Here is a 22665-nt window from a genome sequence, read left to right as displayed (position 1 = left end):
AAAAGGACTTAGGGGGAATCACATCCCAGAACCAAGCAGTATTACAGACAATAGTGATAAAAACTGCATGGTATTGGTACAGAGACAGACAGATAGACCAATGAACAGAATTGAAGACCCAGAAATGAACCCACACAGCTTATGGGCACTTGATTTTGACAAAGGAGCCAAAACCATCCAATGGAAAAAAGAGTATTTTTCATAAATGGTGCTGGTTCAACTGGAGGTCAACATGTAGAAGAATGCAGATCGATCCATGCTTATCACCCTGTACAAAGCTTAAGTCCAAGTGGATCAAAGGACCCACATCAAACCAGATACACTCCAAAACTAATAGAAGAAAAACTAGGGAAGCATCTGAACACATGGGCACTGGAAAAATTTCCTGAACAAAACACCAATGGCTTATGCCTAAGATCAAGAATCCATAAATGGGATCTCACAAACTGCAAAAGCTTCTGTAAGGCAAAGGACACTGTGGTTAGGACAAAACAACAACCAACAGATTGGGAAAAGATCTTTACCAATCCTACAACAGATAGAGGCCTTATATCCAAAATATACAAAGAACTCAAGAAGTTAGACCGCAGGGAGACAAATAACCCTATTAAAAAAATGGGGGTTCAGAGCAAACAAAGAATTCACAGCTGAGGAATGCCTGAATGGCTGAGAAACACCTAAAAAGAAATGTTCAACATCTTTAGTCATAAGGGAAATGCAAATCAAAACAACCCTTGAGATTTCACCTCACACCAGTGAGAATGGCTAAGATCAAAAACTCAGGTGACAGCAAATGCTACAGGATGTGGAGAAAGGGAACACCTCCATTGTTTGGGGTTGCAGACTGGTACAACCATTCTGGAAATCAGTCTGAGGTTCTCAGAAAAATTGGACATTGAACTGCCTGAGGATCCAGCTTACCTTCCTGGGGCATATACCCAAAAAAGATGCCCCAACATATAAAAGACACGGCTCCACTATGTTCATCGCAGCCTTATTTATAATAGCCAGAAGCTGAAAGAACCCAGATGCCCTTCAACAGAGGAATGGATACAGAAATGTGGTACATCTACACAATGGAATATTACTTCAGCTTATCAAAAACAATGACTTTGTGAAATTCAGCAAATGGTTGAACTGGAAACTATCATCCTGAGTGAGCTAACCTAATCACAGAAAGACATACATGGTATGTACTCATTGATAAGTGGCTATTAGCCCAAATGCTTGAATTACCCTAGATGCCTAGAACAAAATGAAACTCAAGACGGATGATCAAATGTGAATGCAGATTCCATGAGAGACACAGCCAGAATACAGCAAACAGAGGCGATGCCAGCAGGAAACCACTGAACTGAGAACAGGACCCTGTTGAAGGAATCAGAGAAAGAACTGGAAGAGCTTGAAGGAGCTCTGAGACCCTATATGTACAGCAATGCCAACCAACTAGAGCTTCCAGGACTAAGCCACTACCCAAAAAGACTATACATGGACTGACCCTGGACTCCTGACCTCGTAGGTAGCAATGAATATCCTAGTAAGAGCACAGTGGAAGGGGAAGCCCTGGGTCCTGCTAAGACTGAACCCCAGTGAACTAGACTGTTGGGGAGAGGGCAGCAATGGGGGAGGGTTGGGAGGGAACACCCACAAGGAAGGGAGGGGGGTTGTTTGGAACCGGGAAAGGAATAACACTCGAAAAATGTATAAGAAATACTCAAGTTAAAAAAAAAAAAAAAGAAAATGCTTTCAATATAAAATATACTTGTGTCATTTTCTTTGTTTCTACCATTAAAATCTTTGCTGTTTTCACAATAGACTATCATTTTTTTGTCGATAAGATACATAAACGGATAGCATTTCACAGCGATGATGGTGGCCTTGACTGTATGTTTACTTTCAGATGCAAACATTCATGCATGCTTTTGTTCTTTTTGGTTTTCCTGCAAGAATGTGAATGACAGATATTTTGTTTTACCATTTTATTTTTAACAAAAGTGCATTCATTTTACATATGACCATCCTGAAGATTTTCTGTTATCTGTCATTATAATATTCAATGATAAAATTATCTATGCCAACTGTTAAGTCGGTAGTTCTCATCCTTCATAATTCTATAACTGTTCAGTAGAGTTCCTCATATTTTGTTGACCCCCATGTTATAAAATTATTTTGTTAGTACTTTGTAAGGGCAAATGTACTAAGCAATTCCCTAGACAACTATCATACCCATGAAAAAGGAATGGCAACAAAGAAGAAAACTCTTGTTTACTGCTCAGTGATTAGATAACCAGATGTTTCTGTGCTGCCCAGAAATTCAAGTTGATTCTGTCACATGCATTTTAACATATGGCAACATAACCTGTGGCATATTTATCCTTATACTGATTATTAATTAAAATAGTAGTGTCTCTCAACTTATAGTCTGTAAACCCCACAGGGATTCTGTATCAGATGTCTATCATATCACATATCTATTTGCCTTATGATTTATAACAGTACCAAAATCACAATTACGAAGTACTAACATATTATTTTCCTTATACTGTATTGTAGGCCAATCTTTCAGGTTAATTTTTACCAGTTACAAGAAGAATTTTCTTTTTCTCCCAAATTTCTCATTAGCCACAGATACATTTTCCATTTTTTTATGGCAGGTATATTGAAGCTACTTTTTAAACTTGATTCTTTTAAAGAATTTTTTTTAAAAAGTTATTTGTGTGTGTGTGTGTGTGTGTGTGTGTGTGTGTGTGTGTAAGCAAACAAAAGAGGAAAAGAGCCTGGGTTTTGAGGGGCTAGAATAGGATATATGATCCCCTAAAGCTATAATTATAGCAGGTTCTGAGCTGTCTGACATGGGTGCTAGGAACCAAACTCATGTCCTCTGCAGGAACAGAAAGAACTCTTAATTGTTGAGACCCATTGAACTCCAGTCCTCTAACAAATTCTTACCTAAATATGACCACAATAAAGTTATTGGACTTCTAAAAAATAAGAGTATGTCCCTCAACCAGGCATTGATTTTCTATGTAAAAGTGAACTGTGTTACCCACTGTGTTTGTTGAAATATTTTCAGAATTATATTAAAGGGCAATTTATGTTTCAGTCCGAGGCAAGATAGGGGATATGAAACTTTGCAAATGTTTTCATTATTGGTATAGGGACCTAGCAGTCACATCGTAGATAACAGGAAATGGTTACAATATGGCCAAGAAGCTACCCAGTACTCCCCAGCTTCTCTGTAGTTTCCCATCCATGTTCAGAATTTTCTGTCTGGCCACTTGGTGGAGCTACATCCTCCTCATGTGCAGTTTCTCCATTTCTCAATCAAACCCAGTCTGAAATAAAGGAGCAGCTTGAACATCCCCAGGAAGAGGGTATTTGCATGAAGTCAACCTGCAGTTAAAATCCAGAGACATATAAGGATGAGAATGGGAGCCTAGTTATCACTTGTCCATTGAACTTAGGAAGCTGAATCTGGACGATTTCACCATGACTTGGACTCCACTGCTCCTTGTCTTCCTTCATCACATCACAGGTGAGTATGTTTAAGGTATCCAGGGGAAGTAACCGTGTTCGTTGCAGGGATGTTTGTTCATAGTCTTCCCTGTGAATGGGGTTGCCTTATTTTACTGACTATTATTATTTTCTTCTTACAGGATCATATGGCAGTTCACGCTGACTCAACCAAAGTCCATGTCAGGATCTTTAAGAAGCACTATCACCATTTCCTGTAAGCGCAGCAGTGGTGACATTGGAGATAGCTATGTGAGCTGGTACCAGCAACACTTGGGAAGACCTCCCACCAATGTGATCTATGGTGATGATCAAAGACCATCTGAAGTGTCTGATCGGTTCTCTGGCTCCATTGACAGCTCCTGTAACTCAGCCTCACTGACCATCACTAATCTGCAGATGGAAGATGAGGCCGACTACTTCTGTCAGTCTTACGATAGTAATCCTGTTATTAATCACAGTGATGCACATCACGGAGGAAGTGAGACAAAAACCCCCCAGAGCAGCAGCTGTGAAATTATTTGTGAAAAGGACTATTACTATTTCACATCTCTCTTAAAAATATTGCTATTGGTATTGCCAAGTCACAATTTCTTCTACACTCACTACAAGATCCCAGTTTCCTTTCCCACATGTGGATGTCTGACCTCTTTTGTCACTGAACACACTCTGGTTCAATCCCGTGAGTAGATAGGGTTGAAAACAGAAATTGTGGTGGGCAATACTACTCATATTTTGTGTCTGAGACTTCTTTATACATGTGAAGTGTTTAGCATCATCCCCAAACTTGAATCACCCTTATAGTTTTATGTTTTCTATTCATCATATCTCTAACTCTCTATATTGCTGAAGGTATTAGTAATATGGGAAATGACACACTCGGGTGAAGTCGCTGTGTCAACAAATTTTTTGAAGCTATTAAGAAGCCCCTGGATGTGACTCTTACTTAAGCCACTAAGATATAAGGATACGGTTTTATCTCTGAATTTCTGTTCACAACCACTAAGCAAAAGAATAGCATTAAACTCAAGTGAATATCTTAGTAAGAGGGTCATATTCAAGTGAGAACAAAGTCTGGGTTACCCAGCCTTATAGAAGAATCAACTGTGGTCTATAATGAAATTTAAAGAGGGACCTATCATGTATGTAAATATTCAAATATACATACACTAGGAATATGAGCTCTTCTGTCTCAGAACTACTCTCTCATCTTTAAAACTCTGAAGAGCATGGTACTAGCATAATGAAAGTTAAGCAAAGAATGCTCAGAGAAAGAGGCAAAGAAAGCAACGAGTATTGTATTAGTGAGAATCCTATCCAAAGTATTATACAGAAGATCTAAGTTCACATCAGAAAGTCAAATAGTGATAAAACACAAGGGGCAACATGCCTTGCACCAAAGGGATAACAATGTAATCAGAAACATATTTAAAAAACAAAATTGCATAAAGTTTTACTTATCCTCATATTATTTTATTAATAGAATGAAAATAACTGGCTGTAATAGATGGACTCCTCACTCAATCACTTCTTCACAACTTTTCAGTTTCATGAAATTTTCCATTCTTTGTATTTTTTTTGCATTTGTTATTGGGTAGTTTGTGTATTTGCATAGCAAATGTTATCCCATTTCTCACTTCTCCATCTCCCATGCTCCCTCTTCCCTGTTTCTATGAGTATCTCCACCTCCCACCCACCCACTCTCACCTCAAGACCCTGGCATTCCCCTACACTGGGAGAAAAGAGCCTTAACAGGACCAAGGGCTTTTCCTCCTATTGATGCCAGACAAGGCCAACCTCTGCTATATATGCAGCTAGAGCCATGGGTCCCTCCATGTGTTTTCTTTGGTTGGTGGTTTAGTCCTTGGGAGCTCTGGAGGGTCTCAGAGGTTGATACTGTTGTTCTTTCTATGAGGATGCAAATCCTTTCAGCTCCTTCAGTCCTTTCTCTAACTTTTCCATAGGTGTCCCCATGCTCAGTCCTATGGTTAGCTGCAAACATCCTCATTTGTATCAGTAAGGCTGTGGCAGAGCTTCTCAGGAAACATCCATATCAGGCTCCTGTCAGCAAGAACTTCTTGACATCTGCAATAGTGATTGGGATTGGTGGCTGTCTAAGGGATGGATCCCCAGGTGGTACAGTCTCTGAATGGTCTTTCCTTCAGTCTCCATTCTTTGTCCCTGTATTTCCTCCTGTGAGTATTTTGTTCCCTCTTCTAAAGAGGGACTGAAGCATCCACATTTTGATCTTCCTTCTTCTTTATATGGTCTATAAATTGATTCTTGGGTCTTTTGGTCTTTGGGCTAATATCAACCCATTAGTTAGTGCATATCATGTGTGTTCTTTTGTGACTGGTTACATCACTCAGGATATTTTTTAGTTTGATCCATTTCTCTAAGAATTTCATGAGGTCATTGTTTTTAATACTTGAGTAGTACTCCATTGAGTAAATGTACCATATTTTCTGTATCCATTCCTCTGTGGAAGGACATCTGGGTTCTTTCCAGCTTCTGGTTATTATAAATAAGTCTGTTATGAACATAGTGGAGCATGTGTCCTTCTTATATGTTGGGGTATCTTTTAGGTATATGCCCAGGATTGGTATACTGGGTCCTCAGGTAGTGTTATGCCCAATTTTCTGAAGAACTGCCAGAATGATTTTCATAGTGGTTGTACTAGCTTAGCAATCCCATCAACATAGAAGAATGTTCCTTTTATTCTACGTCCTTACCAGCATCTGGTGTCACCTGAAACTTTTATCTTAGCCATTCTGCTGGTGCAAAGTGAAATCTCAGGGTTGTTTTAATTTGCATTTCCCTGATGACTTTGGATTTTGAACATTTCTCATCCATTTGATACTCCTCAGTTGAGTATTCTTTGTTTAGTTCTGTACCCCCATTTTTAATAGGATTATTCGGCTCTCTGGAATCTAACTTCTTAAGTTCTTTATATATATTAGATATTAGTCCTCTATCAGATGTAGGGTTGGTAAAGATTTTTCCCAATCTGTTCATTGCTGTTTTGTCCTATTAACAGTGTCCTTTGCCTTACAGAAGCTTCTCAATTTCATGAGGTCTCATTTGTCAATTGTTGATCTTAGAGCATAGTCCATTGGTGTTCTGTTCCAGAAATTTTCCCTGGTGCCAGTGTGTTCATGGCTCTTACCCACTTTCTCTTCTATTAGGTTCCATGCATCTGATTTTATTTGGAGTTCCTTGATCCACTTGGATTTGAGCATTGTACAAGGAGATGACAATAGATTTCATTTGTCTATGTGCTGACTATCAGCTAAACCAGCTCCATTTTTTGAAAATGCTGTTTCTTTTTCCCAATGGATGGTTTTATCTCCTTTGCCAAAATCAAGTGACCATTGGTGTGTGGGTTCATTTCTGGGTCTTCAATTCTATTTCATTGATCGCTGCCCGTCTCTGTACCAATACCATACAATTTTGTCACTTTGCTCTGTAATACTGATTGAGGTCAAGGATGGTGATTTGCCCAGAAGTTCTGTTATCATTGAGGATATTTTTCACTATCCTGGGTTTTTGTTATTCCAAATGAATTTGTAAATTTTTCTTTCAAACCCTATGAATAAATGAGTTAGAATTTTCATGGCGGTTACATTGAATCTGTAGATTACTTTCGGCAAGCTGGCCATTTTTATTATATTAATTCTGCCAACACATTATCATGGGAGGGCTTTCCATCCTCTCAGACCACATTCTGTATTATTAAACATAATTTTTCATATTTTCCCTTTCTCCCGTCTCTCCCATTTCTGTGATATGGATGATGAGTTCTTCATAGGAAGAGCAAGGAAAGTAATAAAAGTAAATTGAGGCAATAATGTGAAGAGTGGAAGTAGTTAGTTAAAACATGTCTTTAGTTGTATGAAAACAAGTCTTCTGCTACAAAGATGATAGCTGAAAATAAGAGAAAATCAGTTTAAAATCAGTACAGAAGCACAAAACTGAAACTTGGAGTAGAGCTAATACGCTAATCAATGCATCTCCATCATCTGATTGGGATTTGAATGAATTCTCAGAAAGCATCATTCATGGACAATAGAGCACTGGTTTGGTCAATACTTAAGATCCACACTGATGATTATATAAAAAGTAAAAACATATTGTACTGACATTTCAATGAAATACAGATTGTTAAACAAAAAGGTCAAATTTTTGCTATTTTTTTACATGATGGAAATCCAGATTTCATCTCAAAATGTTTGAGGTAGAAGGATCAGAAGGCAAATGGTATTCATGCACTATTAGAGTCTTTGGGAGAATAAACCAAAAGGTTTGGAAATAATCTATCCTCTGAGATAGGTAAGTGTGGAAAAGATATTTTGGGTCATTGGGTGAGATAACAGAGTTAAAGAGAAGAAAGATGGAATTAGGAGTAGAGAACTAAAGGAACAGAGTGGAGTGAAATCTTTAACTAAAAATTGTGTAGAATATTAGGTTATGACTGTGGAAGGAGCCGAACTGCAGTGAGCACTGTACCTTCCAACTGCGGTAGAAATTATTCGAGAGAGACAGCATTATGGGGATTAAGGCTCCTCCCTGGACAGCCAACTCATGATAACACAAATATATGGAGAATGTATGCTAAGAGATGGTCTGCAGAATTCTTATGTTTTTCAGCACTGTGAAAAAAAAAAAAAAACAGGTTCCTATGCTGTAAGAACCTGTCCTAAGTTGGAGAAATTTCTCTTCCAAGCTTTTAGGAGGGAAAGTCATTACTAGAGCTTCCTAAGAGAAGGGAGTTTTTACTTGGTATAGAGAAGAATGAAAGTGCAGAGCTGTAGTGTCCTACAACAAGCCAAGAAACTCAAGTGACTGCTGTCTGCTTCAGTCAGGAAGATTCACCCTGTTTCATCCCTAGAGCTAGGAAGATGATAGGCAATAATAAGAATTGCCCCTGATCCAAAAATCACCCCCTTCTGGCTGTTAAGAAGGTAACACAAGTATTTTAAGAAGCAGCTGTGTCACACAAATGCACTACTTTTCCAGTGGCACCAACTTAAATAACAGAAAGACCAAATAGCATCCGGGCAGGCCTTACAGATATGCTCATGCAAATGAATCACTTGAGGTTGAAAATCAGCTTGCTTTCTTTATTGGATATAATAAAAACTCAAGGAATTTCTATATAATGAGAGTAGGAGCACCTAGTGAAATTTCTTTTAATATCAAATGTATTTTATGTACTTACACACCATCTGACCCAAAATTCCTATGACAAAATTAAAACTAGAAAAAGATGTAGACATATGCTGTTCTATAACTTGTGTGCACTGCCTGCATTGAGTCTTCCTGCTTTTCTTATCTGTAGTCTTCTTATTTTCTGTTCTTCATGGCTATACTGTTCCGCCATCTATGCTTATTTATGGAAACTTAAATATTATTGGCTACATTCTGTATATGAGAAAAAAATATGAGATTGTGTGACTTTGCCTAAGAAATTACATTCTAAGTTCCCACATTTTCCTGCAAGTTTTTAAATTTCATTTATCTTTTGAGCAAAGTAGTCTGTGTGTGTGTGTGTGTGTGTACCATATTTTTGCTGTCCACTCTTTTATTGACGAAAAACTACATTGATTCTAGATTTTACTATGATTAACAAAGCTGTAATGAATACAGGATACAGATATCTTTACCGTAGGGTATGGAGAACTCTCATTCTTTTCCCAGGAGTGAAAGATCTGGGTCATATTTTGGTCCTATTTTTTTCCTTTTCTTTTTTTGTGAAACCACTAAACTGATCTCCACAATGTCTGAACTAGTATGTATACCCAATTGTGAATACAGCTTCCTTTCTCTTCAGAATCTCTCTGACACGCTTTGTCAGACTTATTGATTGCCACCATCTAGCTGGGGGAGGCCTTATCTCAAAAGAGCTTTAGATTGAATTTCCTCAATTACTAGGTAACTAAACATTTTCAAGAAAAAGTTATTGGCAATTAGAATTTTTGTTACTGAGAACTGTCTGTGAATCTCATTTGCTTACATTGCTTACTGATTGCTTACTTATTACTTGTTAGTTAATACCTTCCAGTCATTGTAAACTAGTATTTGATGTTTTCAATTGTATTTGGTAAAGATATTTTTTCTTTCTGTGGGTTGTTTACTTTGCTGGCTGTCTTCCTGTTACACAGATACCTTTTATTTTCCAAGATACATATACTAATATTTAGGTTTAGCTCCTGTGTTGTTGGGATGCTATATAAGAATGTCTTGCCCACTCATCTGCAGTATTTTCTTATAGAAAATTCTATATTTTAGTGTTTAAATTTAAGTCTGATACATTTTGAGTTGATTTTAGGACAAGGTGAAAAATATGAATCATTTCTTTTTCTGAAAACAGAAGTACAGTTTTGACTGCAACAATTGTTGAATTAAGTTATTTTCCTGTAAATTATGTGGGCATGTCTTTAACCTTTCATAACTGCTTCCTCTGTTCTATCCTATTAGTCTACCTGTCTGTTTATTACACTAGTACCAAGCTTTCTTCCTAGTATAATGTGAGTCAATCCTCATTTTATCTAAACCTGAGAAATATAGCATGAGTATTTTAATAGTTATGAAATTAATTCCGTAAATTAATTTAGATGGTATATGCATTTTCAATATAATGACTCTGCCAATCAAGGAACATAGGGTATTTATCAACACTATAGTATCTTCTGTGGTTTCATTTGCCATTATGAAGATATTTACATTCCTAAGTACTTAATTTTGTGGAGAGTTAGCTCTAATAAAATATTTTTGAGTTGTTTTCTCCAAGGGTACCTTGCTATTATAAATAAAAGCTGCCCTTTATAATATGGATTTTGTATCCAATAACTTTCAGGTGTATATTATCTCCAGGCATTTGCAAACAGACTGAATAAGACTTTTAAATAAGAAATCATATATTTATATCTCAGTAGTATTTTACTGTGTTTTTGCATTTCTACTAAATCACTTTTATGTTGTTTTCATTTCTGGTTATTGCGAAGAGACCAGAATGAAATCTTTCAGAATGTCTGTGTCAACTACTATGTTTATTCCTTTGGGAAGATATCTAGAAGTATAGGTGAATAATAGTATGTATTTATTTTAGTACTTTTGAACTTCTCCATATTGATTCTCAGAGTGGATTATTGTGGTTTGTCCTGATGTTGTTTGTATTCTGATGTTAGTTCTGCTTCCTCAAGATGGGTTGTCCCCAACAAGGAATCTATCACACACTCTGGTGTTCTCATATGGATCTTCTCCCAATTTTAACTTGGCAATAAAGGCTAGAACTTGTGATTGGGCAAGAGAGTGGAAAGGTGAAACTGGAGGTTTGAGGGTGAAGTTAGGTAAACAGGAAGAAGAGGATGAGAAGGGAAGTGGAAGTATACAGGACTGAAGTGGAGGAGGAAGCCATGATGGATTACGACCAAGTGTCCAGGAGAAACCACAAGTAGCAAGAAGTCTTATAGCTGGGGCATAAGTTGGTATAGTGTTGGATCTACCCAATTATAGTCATATAGCTTATAATTATAATAACTGGATTATGTGTTTTATGAGGGCTTATAGGGGTTCAAATTTTCAGCAACAAATTGGAACACCAATGTTGGGCTTAGATGTTAGGATAATAAATGGAAAACTCCAACACAAGGAGGGAAGCTACTTCCAAAAAAAATCAAGAAAGTAATGTTCTTTCAACTAATCCAAAATAAAATAGCCACATTAACATAGGTCCATCTCTAACAACAAAAGTAACAAGAAACAACAATCATTGATCCCTAATATCTCTTAACATCAATGAATTCAATTCTCCAATAAAAATATATAGACTAACAGAATGGATAAATACAGGACCCAGCATTTTGCTGCCTACACGAAATGCACCTCATTGACAAAGACAGATACTTCCTCAAAGTAAAAGGCTGGAAAAATTTTTTCCAAGCAAATGGTCCCAAAAAACAAGCTGGAATACCATATTAATATCAAATAAAATCAACTTTCACCAAAAAGTTTTCAAAAAGAGATAAGGAAAGACTCTTCATACACATCAAGGAAAAAATCCACCAAGAAGAACTGTCAAATCTTAATATCTATTCTTCAAGTGCAAGGGCAACCACATTCATAAAAGAAACTTTAGTAAATAACAAAGCATACATTGTACCTCATACAATAATAGTGGGAGAATTAAACATGCCACTATTATCAATGGACAGATCATGGAAACAGAAAATAAACAGAAACACAGTGAAACTAACAGAAGTTATGATCCAAATGGATTTAACATATATCTATAACATTTCATCCTAAAACAATAAAATATACATCCTTCTCAGCAACTCATGGTCCCTTCTCCAAAACTAACCACATAATTGGTCACAAAACAGGCCTCAAAAGATACAAGAAGATGAAGTAATCCCATGTATCCTATCAGATCAACATTGACTAAGGCTGGTCTTCAATAACATAAAACAGAATCCCACATACACATGGAGGCTGAACAATGCTCTGCTCAATGACAACTTGATCAAGGAAGAAGTGAAGAAAGAAATTAAAGACTTTTCAGAATATAATGAAGATGAAGGCACAACATACCAAGGGCTTCTCCTCCCATTGGTGGCCAACAGAAGGATCAATATGGAAAATATCACACATTTACACAATGGAGTACTACTCAGCTATTAAAAACAATGACTACATGAAATTCTGCCCACTCTCTCCCTACTTATTCACTATAGCACTTGAAGTCCTAGCCAGAGCAATTAGACAACAAAAAGAGGTCAAAGGGATATAAATTGGAAAGGAAGAAGTCAAAATATCACTATTTGAAGATGATATGATAGTATACTTAAGTGACCCTAAAAATTCCACCAGAAAACTCCTACAACTTATAAACAACTTTAGCAAAGTGGCTGGATATAAAATTAACTCAAACAAATTATCTACACAAAGGACAAACAGGCTGAGAAAGAAATTAGGGAAATGACATACCTTTCATACTAACCACAAATATATAAAATAACTTGGTGTGACTCTATTCAAGCAAGTAAAAGATTTGTATGATGAAAACTTCAAGTTTCTGAAGAAAGAAATCAAAGAAGTTCATTCATACTCTTGAATTGTCAGGATTAATACTGTAAGTATGGCCATCTTGACAAAAGCAATCTACAAATTGAATGCAAACTCCATCAAAATTCCAATACAATTCTTCATAGAGTTAGATAGAGCAATTTGCAAATTCATTTAAAAAAGCAAAAACACAGGATAGCAAAAACTATTCTCAAAAATAAAAGAAATTCTGGGGGAACAACCATCCCTGAACTCAAGCTGTATTACAGAGAATCATGATAAAAATTTCATGGTATTGGTATAGCGAAAGGCAAGTAGACCAATAAAATAAAATTGAAGATAGAAATGAACTCACACATCTATGGTCACCTAATCTTTGAGAAAGGAGCAAAAACTATCCAGTGAAAAAAGATAGCAATTTCAACAAAGGATGCTGGTTCAAATGGAGATCAGCATGTAGAAAAATCTGTATTCATGCATCCCTATCTCCTTGTACAAAGCTCAAGTCCAAGTGGATGAAAGACCTCCCCATAAAACCAGATACACTAAAAGTAGAAAAGAAAGTTTGGAAGAGCCTTGAACACATAGATGAAGGGAAACACCAATGTCTTATGCGATAAGATCAAGAATCGACAAATCGATCTCATAAAATTGCAAAGCTTCTCTAAGGCAAAGGACACTGTCTATAGGACAAAATAGCAAGTAATAAAATAGGGAAAAGTTCTTTACAAATCCTCCTTCTGATAGAGGGCAAATATCTAATATATACAAAGAACTCAAGACGTTAGACTCCAGAGAATCAAGTAACCCCATTTTAAAATGTGGTACAGAGCTAAACAAAGAATTCTCAGCTGAGACATATCAAATGGCTGAGAAGTACCTAAAGGTATTTTCAGCATCCTTAGTCATCAGGGAAATGCAAATCAAAACAACCCTGAGATTTCACCTCACACCAGTCAGAATGGTTAAGCTCAAAACTCCAGTGACAGAAGTTGCTGATGAGGATATGGAGAAAGGAACAATCCTCCCTTGTTAGTGGGATTTCAAGGTGTTACAACCACTCTGGAAATCAGTCTGTTGCTTCCTCAGAAACGTGGACATAGTTCTACCTGAGGACCCAGCTATACCACTCCTGGGCATGAAAAGTTGCTTCAACATGTAACAAGGCTGTGTTCACAGCAGCCTTATTTATAATAGCCAAAATCTGGAAAGAACCCAGATGCCCGCAACATAGGAATGGATACAGAAAATGTGGTACTCAGCTATTAAAAACAATGACTACATAAAATTCTTAGGCAAATGGATGGAACTAGAAAATATTATCCTAAGTGAGGTAAATCAGTCACAAAAGAATATGGTATGCATTCACTGATAAGTGGATATTAGCCCTAAATCTTGGAATACCTAAGAAATAATTTAAGGATCATTTGAAGCTCAGGAAGAAGGAAGACCAAAATGTGGATGCTTCAATCCTTCTTAGAAGGGAGAACAAAATACTCATGGATGGAAATACAGGGACAAAGAGTAGTGCATGGACTGAAGTAAAGGTCATCCAGAGACTGCGCCACCTGGGTATCCATCCCATATGCAACCACCAAACCCAGTCACTATTGCTGATGCCAAAACGTGCTTGCTGACAGAAGCTAGATATGGGTGTCTCCTGAGAGGCTCTTGAGAGACTTACTGATGCAGATGAGGACGCTTGCAACTAACCATTGAACTGAACAATGGGTCCCATTTGGAAGAGTTAGAGAAAAGACTGAAGGAGCTGAATGTGTTTGCAACACTATAGAAAGAAACACAGTATCAACCAAGCAGATCCCACCAGAGCTCACAAAGACTAAACCACCACCAATGAGTATATATGGAGGAGCCCATGACTCCATCCACATGTGTAGTAGAGGATGGCATTGTCGAGCATTAGCAGAAGTAAAACCCTTGATCTTCTGAAGGCTTATTTCCCCAATGTAGGAGAAATGCCAGGACGTTGAGGTGGAAGTGGGTGAGTGGGATTGGGAGCATCCTCATAGAAGCAGGGGGAGGGTATATAGGAGGGGGAAATGGGATAACATTCGAAATGTAAATACATAAAATATCAAAGAACAATAAAATTTTAAAAATAGATGCTAAGCCCCAAAAAAAGAAAAGAAAGGAAAAGATATCCAGCGGTTGTAAAGCTGAAAAAGAAAAAGAAACCTGAAATTGTTGAGAACTTTTAAATAATTCAAAATCTTTAACTTTCAGGGAAATGCAAATCAAAACTTTGTGGAGATTTTATCTTATAGTTGTCAAATGATGAAAATAAGTGAAACAAGTTACAGTTAAGTCTCATAAAAACTTGATAAAGGTAAATGTCTATTCACTTCTTGTGGGCATCTAAGGTTTTAAGCCATCATGTAAATCAATGTGGTGGTTCATATAGATGGCAATCAGTCTACCTTAGAATCTACTTAAACCATACTTGGTCATATATCCAAAAAACACTCCATCCTATAACAGAGGCAGTTATCCAATCATATTCATTGTGATTCTATTCATAACAGCCTGATAATGGAAATAATTTAGTTATCAACCATCAGATGAGTAATAAATATGTAATAAATTTAGACGATGGAATATAACTCATCCATGAGCATATGAAACATTGAAATTCTCATATAAATGGATGGAACCAGAAAAAATTCATCCAAAGATAGGTAATTCAGACCAACAAAGACAAATATGTGATACACTCACTTAAATGTATGTGTTATCTGTTAAATTTTTGAGAAGCATGCTACAGTCAGAAAACTGGAGACATTAGGTTAGAATAAGGAGCTTTTAGGGAAAGAAGGCTCTTCCTAAAGAGAGAAGATATAATGGATAGCTACAGATATATGAAAGGTTTTTTAAACTGGTATGGAAATATTAAACAGGAAGGAGGAGAGAAGAGGAATTCGGGGAAAGTGTGGGTAAGGTAAAAGCAAGGGTCATTTTAGGTGTTATATGAAAACTGCATACAGTAAACATTTCCTGAGAGACAGATTGATGATGGACAGATGTTATATAGAGGTATAGGTATATGTGTAGGTATAGATATAGATGTGTGTGTGTATATGTGTTCCTCTGCATGTATGTGTGGATGTGGATGTGTGTGCAAGTGTGTGTGTATGTATGTGTGTGCGTGCACATGTGCATGTGCGTGTGCGTGTGCGTGTGTGTGTGTGTGTGTGTATGTGTGTGTGTGTGATCTAAATGAAATTGGATGAATGAGGATGACAAGATCGAGTCTCTTATCACTAATTAAAATTTCCAGTTATAGGAGTGGGTTACATATAGTCAGCTTCTTGATGAAAAATTTCTTTTGGAAACCTCCACACATCCCAGGCTATTGCCAAAGCTATTGTGGACCCTTCAAAAACTGACAACAAAGCCATACTGCTGAAGGTAGTCCCTCTATAATTCATTGAGCATCAGAGCTGGATCTGGTGCTTGCTGAGAGCCCTCACCTAATGGGCTGATGTTCATGGTATTCTGTAGGTATAATTACTAAATAGTCCCAAAGTTGTCATTTATTACTCACCTCAAGAGTTCTATGTTCCTGGATGAAACACACACAGCCTTTATATTTGAATATGCCTTAAAGAGCACAATAGCTGGGCCACTACCTAACCTCCATGCTGTTAATACCGAGTTGTTACTTACTAATTCTGTATTTCATCTTGGTTGCTCTAAATTCCAATTAAACAGTCATCTGGGCCACATTTTCTTGGCCCAGAGGCTGGGACACTCTCCCTGCTTTCTAGCTCATGATGGACTCTGTATCTCCTCTGTCCACATCAAGCATGATGGATCTCTCCTTCTCTCTCTTCCTGGTCCCAAGCCTGAGAAATCCTAAAATTCTGCCTCTATCTGCCATTGCCAGCTATCGGCTGTTGGCATCTTTATTTACCAATCAGAACCAACTAGGGGCAGGTTCCCAGAAGCTACCTGAAGACACTCTCCTGCCAGCAGTTTTTGGGTAACATAATTAGCACTCATAATACAAGCAGCTACAGTACTGGAAGATATTTTATGCATTTCAAAACTATAGCAGTAAATGCTAACCCAGGTACAAACCCTTTGGTCTGCAATATTGACCTTCTTGTAAATATGCTTGTACAATACTGGAGAAAAGCATGTGGAAGTAATCTGATTTAATTAAGACTCTCTCATGCCCAGGGCTGCTTTGGTGACTAGTACCTGATAATAGATAGTCCAGAATCCTAGGGAGAAACCAAATACTAATGCTTTTGTTTGACAAAAGCAACACCACAATAAAATAACTTTTAAAGATGTTTTGCTATACTCACAGATCCATTTCTTGCACTTCTATCACCACAGAAGCATCCTCCTGCAAAACATGGGACGAAATGCAGAGACTGAGAGCAAGGCAATAAACAGAGAGTATCAGAGATGTTGGAACACTCAACCCTAAAGGGGATATCTCAGTCAAATCCTTCCACCACAGTTCAAAACCTCTGACAGAACAGAGGTAAAGAGTGTAGGGCCCACAGCATTAGAGGACAGAAGGAATCAAGGCCTTCTAGACACAACTGGAAATGTGACAGGATGTACATAAGATCCTACATCTGAAGGTAGATGTGGACACTATCTCCACCAATAATCCAGGAAATATCTCCTATTCATAGCAACTTGCTAATACGGTATTAACTAAGACCTAGAGTGTATCTTGGTATATAAATCATATTTAAAGGAAGGCTCCACGTCCAGAAGTAAATCACCAACATGAAATAAGCTTAAAAGCATCTTTGTAGGTCTTTTGTCTTAGGATGTTTATCTGGTTTTAAGTTTTTATGAGATTTCTGGGTATATCCAAATGGCAATGTGTCTGCACCTGTATGCATTTCTTGTGCTTTTTCTTGAGACCTTGTTCTTATTTGGTTATTGTTTCCTGCTTCATTTCATTTTTGGTTTATCTAAATGTATTTTCTTTTACTTTAATTATTATTTTTACATACCTGTTCCTTGTCTAATGATAGATAAGAATAGTGTGGATCAAGTAGTGAAGGGAATTGAGAAGGAAAAATGGGAAAAATTGTAGAAGCAGAGAGAAATTTAATTTATTTTCACATTTCAGAGAATGAAATGGCATGATCTCAGGGCAGGAGCCATAACTAATTTAGCTGACTATGCTAAGAGTAGTATGATATAGGTGACAATAGTCCAAAGAATAAGATACTTTCAAGAGTCTCCTAGGACTGACTTGGGTGATGTGGAAAATATATTAGTGGCAGTAATACTTCAATAAAGCTAGGGAAAACCCATAATACTAGCACTTTAAATTTTGATTCCTTAAGCTATGATTCTGAAACACATTGCCCTCTCTCTTTGCTCCACTGACTTACTGTTGCAGTGCTGTGGATGGGACTCATAGCTACTATTGTTTTCTTCAAATTCTGAGTTGCAACCATAGCCACGTAGCAAATACCAGGTCACACTTCTTCCAGATTCCCACCAGCCTACACTCAGTTGTCTCCATTTAGACAATCAGAGCTCAAGGGTGCAAGATACAGGAGTGAGGTGAGTAAAAGTATCAGAATAAGAGTACACTTACTACGAATCTCTCCCAGAGTCTTTGAGTTGGGATTATTTCATGTCCTACTCTCTCCTCACAACCTTATCACTTTTTTTTAATTAACCTGACTATTTCTTATTTACATTTCGAGTGTTATTCCCTTTCCCAGTTTCCCGCAAACATCCCCTAATCCCTCCCCCTCCCTTCTTTATGGGTGTTCCCCTCCCCATGCTCCGCCCATTGCCGCCCTCCCCCCAACAATCACGTTCACTGGGGGTTCAGTCTTAGTAGGACCAAGGGCTTCCCCCTCCACTGGTGCTCTTACTAGTCTATTCATTGCTACCTATGAGGTCAGAGTCCAGGGTCAGTCCATGTATAGTCTTTAGGTAGTGGCTTAGTCCCTGGAAGCTCTGGTTGCTTGGCATTGTTGTCCATATGGGGTCTCGAGCTCCTTCAAGCTCTTCCAGTTCTTTCTCTGATTCCTTCAACAGGGGTCCCGTTCTCAGTTCTGTGGTTTGCTGCTGGCATTCGCCTCTGTATTTGCTGTATTCTGGCTGTGTCTCTCAGGAGCGATCTACACCCGGCTCCTATTGGCCTGCACTTCTTTGCTTCATCCATCTTGACTAATTGGATGGCTGTATATGTATGGGCCACATGTGGGGCAGGCTCTGAATGGGTGTTCCTTCTGTGTATGTTTTAATCTTTGCCTCTCTCTTCCCTGCCAAGGGTATTCTTGTTCCCCTTTTAAAGAAGGAGTGAAGCATTCACATTTTGATCATCCATCTTGAGTTTCATTTGTTCTAGGCATCTAGGGTAATTCAAGCATTTGGGCTAATAGCCACTTATCAATGAGTGCATACCATGTGTGTTTTTCTGTGATTGGGTTACCTCACTCAGGATGATATTTTCCAGTTCCAACCATTTGCCTACGAATTTCATAAAGTCATTGTTTTTGATAGCTGAGTAATATTCCATTGTGTAGATGTACAACATTTTCTGTATCCATTCCTCTGTTGAAGGGCATCTGGGTTCTTTCCAGCTTCTGGCTATTATAAATAAGGCTGCTATGAACATAGTGGAGCACGTGTCTTTTTTATATGTTGGGGCATCTTGTGGGTATATGCCCAAGAGAGGTATAGCTGGATCCTCAGGCAGTTCAATGTCCAATTTTCTGAGGAACCTCCAGACTGATTTCCAGAATGGTTGTACCAGTCTGCAATCCCACCAACGATGGAGGAGTGTTCCTCTTTCTCCACATCCTCACCAGCATTTGCTGTCACCTAAGTTTTTGATCTTAGCCATTCTCACTGGTGTGAGGTGAAATCTCAGGGTTGTTTTGATTTGAATTTCCCTTATGACTAAAGATGTTGAACATTTCTTTAGGTGTTTCTCAGCCATTCGGCATTCCTCAGCTGTGAATTCTTTGTTTAGCTCTGAACCCCATTTTTTAATAGTGTTATTTGTCTCCCTGCGGTCTAACTTCTTGAGTTCTTTGTATATTTTTGATATAAGGCCTCTATCTGTTGTAGGATTGGTAAAGATCTTTTCCCAATCTGTTGGTTGCCATTTTTCCCTAACGACAGTGTCCTTTGCCTTACAGAAGCTTTGCAGTTTTATGAGATCCCATTTGTCCATCCTTGATCTTAGAGCATAAGCCATTGGTGTTTTTGTTCAGGAAATTTTTTCCAGTGCCCATGTGTTCCAGATGCTTCCTAGTTTTTTCTTCTATCAGTTTGAGTGTATCTGGTTTGATGTGGAGGTCCTTGATCCACACCTTATCACTTTCTTGATGGTACTGTTTAACATGTCTTGTGGCAGAATAGGAGCTCAGGTTCTCAAGGGTGAAATCACATTCTATCCTGCTCAAGCAGAGTGAATGTGGGGGCTGACTGAGGTTCCTACCATGTCCCTGTAGAGAAATATTGCTTACTGTGGAAGGTGACTGTGGAATGGGACTTAGGTCAGGGGTAATTCCAAGATTTTTTTCTAGTTGTAGGTTATGTATATAAGCTTGAGTAGAGGTCATTTTGAATCCTAAAGAAAGACCCCAAGTTATAAAACTGATGTTGATAGTTGCTTAGGGAATTTTCAAGTTCATTTTATAGAATGAAAAAGCGAATTGAATGACTTGGTAAAACAAACCAACATGAAGAGGTGAAAATATCAGCTTTATTTTTTCAGGATGAGAGAAGACTGAAAGTGTGTAAGGACATACTGGATTGAGTACTTTACAGTACCCCCTGCGTGCACCCTTTTCGCTATCATTTCTTTGTTCATAGGTATCAACTAAGGCCCTTGTGCCTTTACCTATTTTCCCTCATGAATTTTCTAGAAAAAGGAAACAAATGGCTCTGGAAGCTTGCTTTCACTTTCTTTTCCTATCTATATTCCTTTAACCCTGCTCAATTCTTTCCCTGAAAGAAAATATTTTATCCCCAAATGTTTCTGAAGAATGCTCATGCCCATTAGAGGGCAGTGCTGGTCTGGTCTTGAGATGACAGAGTACCTGGTAAGTCCAAGTCATTCAGAAATCACTACTTTCTTCCACTCACTTGCACAAGTATCAATGCCATGGAGGGCTACACTTTGTTCTTTCCTGCTCCTTGGTCTCATAGGCCACATGAGTAGTAAACACACAACTAGACTTCATAATTCCTCCTTAATTCCGAAGGAGAATTGGACAGAAGATATACATTTTCCAACAAAAGCATGTACTATTTTCATGGACAGTACTACATAGCATTCAAAAAATACTCAAAAAATAAATATTTTTAATTTTGATAATGTAGTCTTGGGATAAAATATTAATAACTTCTCTATTGATAGGTTCCCACAGTGATACGTGTCCTCAACTATTAGATAGAGGCTTCTTTTAGAATGAGGATTTCACCAGTTATGTTTTCACCATTTCTTCAGAAGTAATATGTAGAAAGCAGATGATAAACTATGTGTTTACCATGTCAATAGTGTCTGTGTGTGTGTGTGTGTGTGTGTGTGTGTGTGTGTGTGTGATTGTGTGTGTGTTTGCGAGCACATAAATGAGTCTGGGTATTTGAGGAGGCCAGAAAAGGACATCCAATTCTCTTGAGCTGTAATTACAGGATGTTCTGAGCTGTCTGCGAAGGATACTAGGAACAAATCTCATATCCTCTGCAGAAACAGCAAGCATTCTTATACGCTGAGACTTACTCTTAACTCCAATCCTCTAATAAATTCTTACCTCAAAATTATCAAACTTATAACCTCTAGACTCTTATAGTAAAATAAGAGTATGCCTCTCAAACCAGATATTGATTCTCTATGTAAAAGTGAAATGAGTTACCCACTGTTTATTGGATATTTACAAAATTATGTTAAGGAATAATTGATATTTCAATCAGAATGCTGGCAGGGGATATGTAAGTTGCTACATGTTTTCACTGTTGCCAGAGGGAGACCTAGTATTCATATACCAGACAACAGGACATAGTTGCACTGGGGAGTCTTGGCTAAGGGCTTCCTTATGCCCCTAGTCCTCTGCTGTTTTCCATTCATTTTCAAATTTTTATGGCCTGCTATTTGGAGGAGACCACATTACCCCCATATGTAGTCTCACAATTTCTCAGTCAGTCCCAGTTTGAAATAAAGGAGTAATTTGTACATCCACGGGAAGACTGTATTTGCATAGAGCCAGCATGCACGTAGAATCTCAGAGACATATAAGAAGGGCTGCCTGGCTATAGCTTGTTCATTGTACTTAGGAGGAAAATCTGAGTGTTTTCACCATGACATGGACTCTACTATTCCTTGCCTTCCTTCATCACTTAACAGGTGAATGGGTTTAAGGAATTATTGGACTGGAATTATTTGTTGCTTGGGATGTTTGGCCCCTAGTTTTAACTGTGGATGGAATGTCCTTGTTCTAACTGATTTTTATTATTTTCTTCTTATAGGGTCATGTGCCCAGGTTGTGCTTACTCAGCCAAACTCTGTGTCTACGTCTCTAGGAAGCACAGTCAAACTGTCTTGCAAGCGCAGCACTGGTAACATTGGAAGCAGCTATGTGCACTGGTACCAGCAGCATGAGTGAAGATCTCCCACCACTATGATATATAAGGATGATAAGAGACTGGATGGTGTCCCTGACAGGTTCTCTGGCTCCATTGACAGCTCTTCCAACTCAGCCTTCCTGACAATCAATAATGTGCAGACTGAAGATGAAGCTATTTACTTCTGTCATTCTTATGTTAGTTATATTAATCACAGTGATGTGAACCATGGAAGAAGTAAGACAAAATCTCCCCAGAGCACCAACTGTGACATCTATTGTGAAAAGAACTATTGCTGTTTCATGTCCTCAGTAAAAGACTTGGGGTTGCCGAGTCATATATTCCTTTAGGTTCACTGTAAGTTCTAGATTCTATCCATTTATGGATGACTGACCTCCTTTTACATTTTGATTCAAAACATGGAGTGTAAATGGTTGAAAACAGAAATTTTAAACGACGATACTACTACCAATTTTTGTCAGAATTCTTTACTCATGTGAG

The 22665-nt window shown here is 37.9% G+C and overlaps 1 gene segment (V, D, J or C); it reads left to right on the top strand.

The window, feature by feature from the left end:
* The first annotated feature begins 3489 nt into the window (after positions 1-3489).
* On the top strand, positions 3490-22205 carry LOC116897853. The segment is given in 3 exon segments: positions 3490-3539; positions 3657-3994; positions 22069-22205. Coding segments are annotated over 3 exon segments (525 nt in total).
* Positions 22206-22665: the final 460 nt, after the last annotated feature.

This window comes from Rattus rattus, chromosome 4 (genome assembly GCF_011064425.1).
Source record: "Rattus rattus isolate New Zealand chromosome 4, Rrattus_CSIRO_v1, whole genome shotgun sequence".
Classification (NCBI taxonomy): domain Eukaryota; kingdom Metazoa; phylum Chordata; class Mammalia; order Rodentia; family Muridae; genus Rattus; species Rattus rattus.
Note: the sequence above shows the minus strand (reverse complement) of the source record. Positions and strands in the feature narration are given on the sequence as shown.